Below are 10,383 nucleotides of genomic sequence, written 5' to 3'. Positions count from 1 at the left end.
TAAGCTGTTTTTTTATTTGGCAGCATTTCCCTGTTAATGTCCACATTAGTATTAAAGTAAGCCTTCAACAACTTATTATGCCCAACATTAGTGCACACCTTTTTAGTAGCATCCAAAAGCAGTTTAAATTCCTTGTCCATATCGGACCATACTGCAACATTATTATTATCAACACTAGCCATTTCACTCATAAAAACAGTAAAATCATCATTGTCCACTGAAAGATTGTTTAAAAACAACCTTCAATCCTGTCTGTCTGACAATTAATTGCTGGAACATGTAAATCCCACGACGTATAGTAACGCTCCATTAAATGCAGGAAATAATAACTGCATGACACTAAATGTAGTACTTCACTTCCTTAATGAAATTTCATCCCGCGGCTTCCAAATACTGAAATAAAGTCCCAAACAACATTTGGCATTCAGCAGTCTTGAATAAATAACTTCCAGCAAAAATGGTGCACAAATAGCCATGCAGTGCAACGGATAAATAGATTACCAAAAACAAAAACTCCAGCACTTCCAAATATAATCTGCATAAATGCAGAGATAACAATGCGGGACATTCACTAAGTACTGAAATATTAAACTGGAAAATTTAATAGCAGGAATGACAGCTACAGTTCATAACAAAGTGGTTTCGACCCATGGCATCATCAGTGTGCAAAAAGTAAATGGCTACAGCTGTAATCCCTATCAAACAGTGTGTGTGTGTGTGTGTGTGTGTGTGTGTGTGTGTGTGTGTGTGTGTGTGTGTGTGTGTCAGATTGTTTATTTAAAGTAATCAGAGAAAACAGAGACCTGCTTCCTGAACCGGAGCTCATACAAACTGTTAATATTAATTAGAAACCTTGAGGGAGTTTTTCTTTTTTAGGCCTGGTCCTGCCCCTGTGCACACTCAGTCTGCCCAAGGGGTGCTGTGCAATGGACTTGCAGTGTATTGTTTATGCCTCCATCTGTGAGATATGAAAAACCCTTGTAGGGAGCACTTCCCATGTGTCTCAAGACTCCACCAGGGATCATCCATGGAGGTGTGCCCAAGTACATGCCCTCCCCTCGGAATGAGCTCACCTATCCTCCTTGTCTCTCCTTCAAGTGCTCAAACTATTAACTGAATGTGGGTCACCTGAGCAACAGTTAGGGTTTATTCATCTCTGTCACCTTTGAGGCTGGTGATGTGGGTTTATTTTTTCTGTGTACTGTGTGAAGTTTTGTTTTTTAGTGTGAATGGTATGAAGTTTCTTTAATTGATGATCTGGGTAGAATGGTGATAAATGCTTGACAATGTTGGTAGGCTAGTGATAAAGATAGGTATATTTTCATATTTTAGATCAGATATTTTATATCAGTATGGAAATGAGTCAACACTGCATAATATAGTAGCTCTTCTAATTGAAAAAAAAATCAAAACTAAAAACACCACCACCAAAACGAGAATTTTATTTTGGTTTGCATGCTCCAAGTTTATGTCCTGAAGCATGCAAATCATGTATTCCCATGAAAGGATTTGTGCTCTCCGCACCTCCTTCTATTTAAATACACCAACTTCAACACTGCACAATATTGGGAAAGGACACATTCTCCAGCGTTGATATTATAGTGCTCTTATACATCTGTTAATCAGGTGACCTGTTGAACAAACAGTAGAGGCAGAAAAGCTGCCAGCCAAAGCAACAGTTGAGCTACATTACCAGACATACACACATGTACCCCCCCCCCCCAGATAGATAGATAGATAGATAGATAGATATGTATAAGTGCCACAGTTATGGCCTATATTCAGGAACTGGTGGGTTTGGCATAATTGTTAAGGTCCTTGCTTTGTTAACACAAGGTACAGCGTTTGATTATGATTGTGGGTTATTGACTATGCTTAAAAATAAACCTTCAAGGCAATTTGTCTAGTATTCAGCTATGAACCTATAAAAAGATAGCTTTACTAAACACCCTTCTAATGTAAGAAAGATACTTAATAATGCTTTGTAAAGCACTTAGCATTGCTAAATTCCAGTCTTATACAAGTGTGGCATTAACTTCCTTTTATTACTTTTTACTGACAAGGTGAATACCTACTGAGTCCTCAAGGCATTGCTTTACAGGTAAAGTCTAGATGGCATGTAATAAATGGATAGTGACTAGAGTAACACTATCTGTGGGGAAGGGATAGATGTGAAGGGTTCAGGGTATTATCTACACAAAATGTTATTAGGCTCAGTACATTTATTAGTTGTGTATATGCTGCACTGTTAATGCTAAATTCTGCAGTGATTAAGCATAGTGTATCAGTTTCAGAATTACATAAAATAATAAAAATAAAAGATCATCTGTTCAGAACATGATATGCTTGTGAGAAAATACTCACTAAAAGGCTGCCAACATGTATATTAATTGTTATAATGTGTACTGTACAGTATTGAGTAATTATCAGGGAAGGTTACAGCAGATGGGAACATTAAGCTTCCTTTAAAATTTCATTGGTATGTTTCAGCAAACATGTTTATTATCACTTCCTAATATGCAACATTCCTTATCCTTTTTTGCAAGTCATGCAAGTGATTCAAAGCAAAAGTGTTTATTTGTTTAGAAAGTGCTGAATTATGATCTTGAAGTTTTTACCAATGTCACTTTATATTGTTCCTTTGGAGTAAAAACTCGCATGGTGCTCCGGTTTCCTCCCACATCCCAAAGACATGCTGTAGGTGGACTGGACATTCTAAATTGGCCCTAGGCATGAGTGTGTGTGTGCGTGTGTGTGCCTTCTGTGGAAGGTTGGGTGCTGGCAACTCGACACTGTAAAACTCCACTGCCAATCATGAGCGGACAGATGATCCGCTGTGGTGACCCCCTAACCGGGAAAAGCCGAAAGAAGAAGAAGAAGATCAGTTTCAGAATGACAGGTTAACTGTAGCTGTGGTGCAGAAAATAACTGCAGTGTATTTTAGTGCCTGAACAAAGTCACAGTGCATTCCTTTAAGACAGAGAAAACAAACCTGTTTAAATATGGAGAAGAAACATTTCTTATTTTAGCCCACAACAGCATGTACCAGCTGCATAGTCTGTAACCACAGATGTTTTGGGTTACTGTCATCAGAGGAAGTTTTTAACAAGGCTTGTATCACTGTGAGAGGGTAGTCGTAGTGCTGCTGACAGTAATAATCTCCAGAGTCCCCTGTCTGAACATTGCTGATTGTAAGGGTGAAGTCAGTCCCAGATCCACTGCCACTGAACCGATCTGGGACCCCAGATACTCTGTTACTAGCTCTATAGATAAGGAGTTTAGGGCTCTGTCCATGTTTCTGCTGGTACCAGGCTATCCAGCTGCTAATGTCTGAACTGGCCTTACAGTTAATAGTGACAGTTTCTCCTGGTAACACAGATTTAGAGGAAGGAGACTGAGTCATCACAATGTCACCTTCAGCATCTGGGGGAGAAAAAAAATAGCTAAAATACTGCAGTTCCAAAATACACAGATTGATGCCGTTATGAATATATAGCATATTAATCATTTTTATTCCGTAGCTCAGCATGTGTTATACAGTCACTGGATAAAGTTACATATAAATACCATAAGATAAATATTATGAAATAATTAAGCCAGCATCTGACATTTTTACCTTGAACACATAGTTGCAACAAGACCATCCAGACAAAGTAAGTCATTGAAATCATTGTGTCTGTCCTCTAACTGAATACAGAAAACGACTTGTATCAGGAAAGTGCTCTTTAAATATTCTCAAAGTACAAAATAAGGTCGTTTATGTAAACAGATGTATTTATGCAAATAAGCACTTGAATAGTAATAAATATGGGCAGAGATGGGCGCTGCAGTCATAATTTCTTCTGTTGATGATCGATTATTTCTCAGTTCCTTCTGATGCCCTTCCTGTTAACTGACGGTAGTTCTATGGGCGATATAATTTTTGCAAGAGAAAGTTAAATGTAATTGTACTAAGACAGATCATGTCACATAGCTAGTCAAATCTCCTGATGCATCTATACATTACTATTTATACGGACACCTCAGTATTTCTCACTAGCACATGATGCAACAAATACCCTGTAAATATGTACACAATTCTTCATCCCCTATAAACCCCTTCCATATTTACTTCACCCAAAATAAAATTTGCCTCCCTATACTTTTCTGGTTTTGCTGTACTTATTGCTTTGTTTCTATTGGTGAGCTATCCAACATGCTTCACCTTTGGCTATACCACAGTTTTTTGATAAAACACATTGCTATCACGGTGAAGTTATGTATAAAATACTGGAACTCATTACAGTATCACTGGTTACCTTGCATTTTTGTCGTATTTTTGTGTTTGTCTTGTAGCAATTATAAAATAAACTCAATCAGTTGCCTTCTCTCTGTTAGGGGTCGCCACAAAGGAACGCTATTGATTGGGAGTAGACATTCACGGTGATGAGTTGTTAGCTCGACGCCCAACTTTCAACGAAAGCACGCCCATTCACGCATGAATGCGTGAATTCATTCACCCAGAAAGCACTCCCTCCGAAGATCGAACGGGAAAACTTGTTTCTGTGAGGCAGCAGCGCTACCACTGCACTACCGTAGCTGACTGTAAAATATCATAGTCAGTCATTCAATACATCATTAAGCAATATTCCTAAAGTCTGTTTCATGCAATAATGTAGTTTTGTGTTGATATTAATTTCTATGTCTATTTTCTTATTCCTATAATATCCTCTCAGAAAAAAGTTAGAATTGAATTTAAAATAAATAATATACTTTCTTCATAGGTTCATAGGTTCATACTAGGCTATCTGCCCGAGGGCATTTATAAGCCTAGCCCATTGTTTTGTGGCTTACGCCACCCCTTTAGTATGGGGAACTATACCCATTATTTTGCTGTGCCTCTGTCTAGCAGTGACACTGAGGTAATTCCTGGGGTATATCTGCGATCTCCCATCCATTGGTCAAGATTTCTCTTGAACAAGGCCAGCGAGGTGCTCTGCCTCACATGTACCGGGATTTTGTTCCACAGCATAGGGAGTCTTTGGGTGATGAATCTATCTCTCCAGCACGTCCTATTAATAGCCGTGTCGAGGTTTAAGTCTCCGCCCTTGTGGCTCTGATGGATCTAGATTTTTGAGGTGAAGCATATTCATCAAATCTGGGTTTGACATGGCCTTGTATGTTAGGCAAAGGTCACCTCTGAGCAAGCGTGTTTACTGAATAGAGCTGGAGTTCTTTCAGTCGGGCAGCATAGGACAGATTTTGAGACCTTTTATCCTTTTGGTGAGGAACTTTTGTGGCCTCTCCAGCTGCTGCAAGTGTCGGGTCAGATACATTCCGAATGGGGCATTGTACCAATCATTGGTCTGATGAGTGATGAGTAAAGGGAGACTATGACCTCCCTTGATCTAGATGAGAATCCCTTCATGATAAGGTGGGCAATGTAGAAGGACTTCCTAACTACTTTAGCTACATGGGTGTCGAATGACAGACTACTATCAACCTGGGTCCCCAGGTCCCTGATAACTTCTTCTGTGCTCAGTGGATTGCCACCTATTTGGTAGCTAGGGGTAACCTTGTTTTTCCCGAAGGGTATGACTATGCATTTTTGCCATTTAACTTTAGGCGTGGCTCTGGCACCAGTTATCCGCTTCTGTGAGACCCTTCTGAAGGATATCTGTGTCAGATGTGTTTTCTACTATGGCCCAGTTTGCAGTCATCTGCAAACTTTGTCAGCCATAACCCTCCTGTGTTTGCTTGTACTTGGAAAAGTAGATGCCAAACAAGAGTGGGCCCAGGACTGAGCCCTGTGGGACACCACTTGTGACAGGCTTTGAGTCTGACATGGCGCCAGCAACTCTGACCCTGTGGGTTCTGTCACTCAGCCAGTTTGCAACCCATCTTGTGATGTATGGGTTAACATTTAAGCTGATGAGTTTTTCAATGATACCCGAGTGGGGTATTGTATGAAGGCCTTAGCCAGATCGAGGTAGGCTGTATGGACTGCCTTTCCCTCATCAATGGCTTTGGTGACTGTTTGAAAAAGTCAACCAAGTTTAAAAGGCATGATCTGCCTTTGACAAAGCCAAACTGGGTTGGATCCAAAGTCTGCAAATTCCCTATGTCTTTATTTATGAGGTCCATTATGATCCTCTCCATGGCTTTGCAGATAAGGCTTGTCAAGCTAATGGGCGGTAATTTCCAGGGTCTGTGGAGGCACCGCCTTTGTGAAGTGGGACCACAGTTGCAGTGCGCCACTCCTGGAGTGCGTATCCAGAGGTAAGACTTTGATTAAACAGCTGTCCTAGCTGTGGGTTTAATTCCTCATTGAGTTCGTGGAGCACACAGCCGGGGACACCATCGGGTCCCATGGATGCTGTGTTTTTGCTTTGGAGAGAGCAGTTCTCACTTGGGCGCTGGAGATGTTTGGGGGCTGCACTCATTTGGTATAGATATCTCTCCTTTTGGCCGGGAGGGAGGGGAGAAGTTTGCACTGAACCTGTCAGCCAGTATGTTGGCAATGTCTGTAGGATCAGTAATCTTCACATCATTTTGAACTAGTTCTGAGCATATCTGGGAGTTTCCTCCTAGGTTTCTAACATAGCTAAAGAAGGCCTTATGATTGTCCTTTGAGTCTTTAGCTATTTTTCTCTCGAAATTTGCTTTGGATGATTTTATGAGAGCTCTTAGTTTTTTACTTATAGTGATCAAGGGTGTCTTACCTTTTAAGGATTTTGCTCTATCTTGTAGTAGCTTCCTCCTTTGTTGTAGAGTTTGTTTATGGCTGGGGTCCACCAGACTGGACGCTTGCCTTTGGTACAAAGAGTCTTTGTTTTGCTTGGGATTGCCTTATCCATGCAGTCCTGCAGGTGCTGGTAGAAGGCGTTTGTAAGTGATTCAGCGGCTTGAGTATTGTTTTCCGCCGGCTCGGGGCCTGAAAGGAGACCACACTAGTCTTTAGAAGTGTGAAGTCGGCTTTTGAGAAGTTCTTTACTGTGGTCTTTTATTTCAGGTGGGGTGGGATGAGGACCTCCAGCGAGATTAGTTTGTGATCTGATCTCACCAGTGAGGGTATACTTCGGTGTTGAACATTGTGCTCCCATGTTCGTGATGATGAGATCAAGTATGTTATCTCCTCTTGTGGGGATGGTGACTAGTTGTTCCATGGCATTTGAGTTTATGAATTCCAGGAACTTTTGGGCTAGGGTGTTTGGGCTTGAGTAGTGTTCCCAGTCTATATTAGGGTAATTGAAGTCACCTAGTATGATAGTGTTTGGTGATACATTTATCCCTCTAGTGTTTTCAGGAAGGCCATGTGAGTTTCCTGAGTTTGTGAGGGTGGCCTGTAACATGCTACAATTTGCAGAGCAGTCTTGCCTATGGTTAATTGCACCTGGATGGTCTCCGATGCATCGTATGCGTTGCCACCAGTCTTGAGGTGTGGGTGTCCTTGATGAATATGGATACCCCCTCCTTTCTTGGTATTGTCCGGATTTTGGGGCGGAACGCATGATATGAGGTAAAACCTGATAGCGCTGGGGTGCTCTCAGGAGCCTTGAACCAGGTTTCTGTCACAGCACAGACATCGATGTTCTCCATACTGAGAAGGGCCTCGAGTGCGTGCATTTTGAGATTTAGACTTCTGGCATTGAGCAGCATTACCCTTAGTTTTTCCTTTTTGTGTTCTAGGGTGGTAGGTTTAGAATTTGAGCCTTGCCTAAAAAGGCACTATGGGGGTGGCAAGAGCCTTTGCCAATATCCGGAATCCCAGGGTGACAGGTGCAAGCCGTCCCTTGGAAACAGCGTGGCTTGTCCAGCATGTCATCCCAGGCAGACAGATACTGGATCCCCTTTGAATGACACCAGTGTTTAAGCCAATTGTTAAAGCTGATCATCTTATCTCTGTATTGTGGCATCATTCTTGGTGAAGGTAGGATACTGCTCAAGGTCAGGGTCATACCTGCCTGGGCTACATAATCAGAGAGCTCCTCAATGTCTCTTTTCATGTAGTCCAAGGAGGTAATGTTTCAGGTCGTTTACACCAGCGTGGACAATGACTGAGTCATATTTGTACCTGCTGTTGAGAGACCTGAGTGCTTGCGTTATGTGGCGGATTCTAGCGCCCGACAGGCAGCTTACTGTGACCTTCTCCTTACTCAGTCTGGTGAGCGGGACATCAGTGTGTCTGACTATGGAGTCACCAATGACTAGTGTGTCTGGCATTGTGTTTGGCCTTAAGGGCTGTGACTGTTTGACACTCTGACTGTGAGGTCTATGTGTTGCGGATGTTGTGTTCTGAGGTGGTGGTTGTTTGGGTGTCTGCTTTGGTGGCCTCTGCTGTTTTGGTAGATTTTTGATCAGAGCCTCCGAGTATGTCTTTGTGTGTTTATGTGTATGATTTGAGGTTGTAATGGTACTATGTGAGACTGGGTCTTTAGTGTGTGTGGTAACCTTCTCCTCCTGACTGGTCTTGCCAGTCCTATGTTGAGAGCTCAGCCTCCAGTTTGGCCATATAGTTGCATCTCTCGCATGTATTTGTGTTTTGTGGGAGGAGGAAAGGGTTGTCTGTGTACATGAGGCAATTGAAACATTGCCTCAATATTCCCAGGTTCACCAGCTGAGCAGGAGAGGACACTAGCAACTGATCACTCGACATGCTAGAAGGGTAGACGAAAAACTTTAAAAAAAGATTCCGGGGGACGTGGGTGACCAAGAAATGGGGGGTTGCCTTTTTGGGGTACTATCTATGACAAGAGTGCCGTATCAAGGTAATAAGTACTGTAGGAGCAAGTGCTAGGTTTAATAGATAGAGAATAGTCTACTTGGAGTCAAGTAGAGTTGATCTTTTTAGTTATAGGATACGCTGATTTGATCAGTAGTATAGTTCGAGGAAGGTAGTTTTAAGGGAAAATTTGAAGAGTGGACTTTAGGTAGCCCGAATAGTTTAAACCTGCTTAACCGGCACTGCCCTAGTGTGCAACAGTGGCAGCTCCTCGCTAAATCGCTTCTAAATCGCTAACACGCTAGCGCTTTTATACCAGGGGCTGGAAAAGCTAGAAACTGGCCCAAAGCGACCAATAAACTACTAGTTACTGGCTGAAACCTCACAAAACTGGACAAAAGGCAGCTCAATGCTTCCCACTCCCACTGGTAAGCAAGGTAGCTTCCCTTCCCCAAATAAGGCAAGGAAACAGTACACAGGAACTACAACCAAAGCCCAGGAATCAGCAACTCTGAAACTGGACTAAACTAGTAAAGCAGGAAAGCAAGGTAGCTTCCCTTCCCCCAAATAAGGCAAGGAAACAGTACACAGGAACTACAACCAAAGCCCAGGAATCAGCAACTCTGAAACTGGACTAAACTAGTAAAGCAGGAAAAACAAGAGATATATTTTTTTTTTTTTCTTTTTTCTAATCTAATCTTTTTCTAATGTAATCTTTCATTCTGTAGGCAGCACGGCTTTTAAAGCATGGAGTAATGTGTTGTGGATACATTATTTATGACATCAGACTTACGAGCCCTCTATTTCATTGTCACACGGTCTACTTAGATACAACTAACTGAATTAATTATACACGCAACCTAAAGCTTTCTCATCTATGCAAAAAGGGAAACGTATACAAAACATTTTTAAGAAATAATTTGACTTATATAAAACATAACATTTTTTAAAAATCTGTTTAAATATCTGCTGTCCTTTCTTCTATAACTATATCTTTATGTTTTTTTTAATGTTTGATGTAAGTAGACATACCAGTTATGAAACTGTTAAATAGGAAATGGAAAAAAAAATCTTATTGTTCCATTATGTGGGATGTGAAAAAGCCTCCCCTAACCATCTTAACTTTCATTATGAGGCAATGATGGGGTAACAGTACTTCATTTCAGAAAACACAGTGCTTGTTCTGCCCATCAGGGTCCATGTTGTCATGTATATTCACAGAATACAATATGTACTTTGTCAAAAATTTGAGAAAAGCTATGGGAAGTGTGTATGTGTATATGCATGTGCTTGTATGCATGCATGTGCATGTGTGTGTGTTTGTGTATACAATGAGGTACAAAGTTTACCATTTGTCAATGGTTTATTATGGAGAATCAAGAGGAAATTTTAAAATAAGATAAAAAATTTAAATACAGAAATATAGATGATTGTGATGATATGCAAAGGGTACTTAACCTATGCTGGATACTTATTATCTTGCCTTTTGGTAACGCTATTAGCCTCTGAAAAATATCACTCTAATTTCTCTACCACCAAGAGTTGCCTTATGTCTGTACCACCTCATAATGAACCACTGTATATGTGCAGAAAGCATGTAATCATTTTTCATTACCATTTCAGTGAAACATTAAATGAAAAAAATGAAAAATTAAAGAAAAATTTAGACTTAGAGAAAGCAT

At 41.0% G+C, this 10,383-nt stretch overlaps 2 gene segments (V, D, J or C); one reads left to right on the top strand and one right to left on the bottom strand.

The window, feature by feature from the left end:
- The window catches only part of LOC122808929, a 285,071-nt gene that overhangs the window by 49,374 nt on the left and 225,314 nt on the right, over nucleotides 1-10,383 (top strand).
- On the bottom strand, nucleotides 2,832-3,869 carry LOC122808928. The segment is given in 2 exon segments: nucleotides 2,832-3,423; nucleotides 3,617-3,869. Coding segments are annotated over 2 exon segments (453 nt in total).

This window comes from Protopterus annectens, chromosome 8.part0 (assembly GCF_019279795.1).
Source record: "Protopterus annectens isolate FY-2018-M chromosome 8.part0, PAN1.0, whole genome shotgun sequence".
In the NCBI taxonomy this organism is placed as follows: Eukaryota; Metazoa; Chordata; order Ceratodontiformes; family Protopteridae; genus Protopterus; species Protopterus annectens.
The sequence above is the reverse complement of the archived record's forward strand: the minus strand, read 5'-3'. Positions and strand labels throughout refer to the sequence as shown.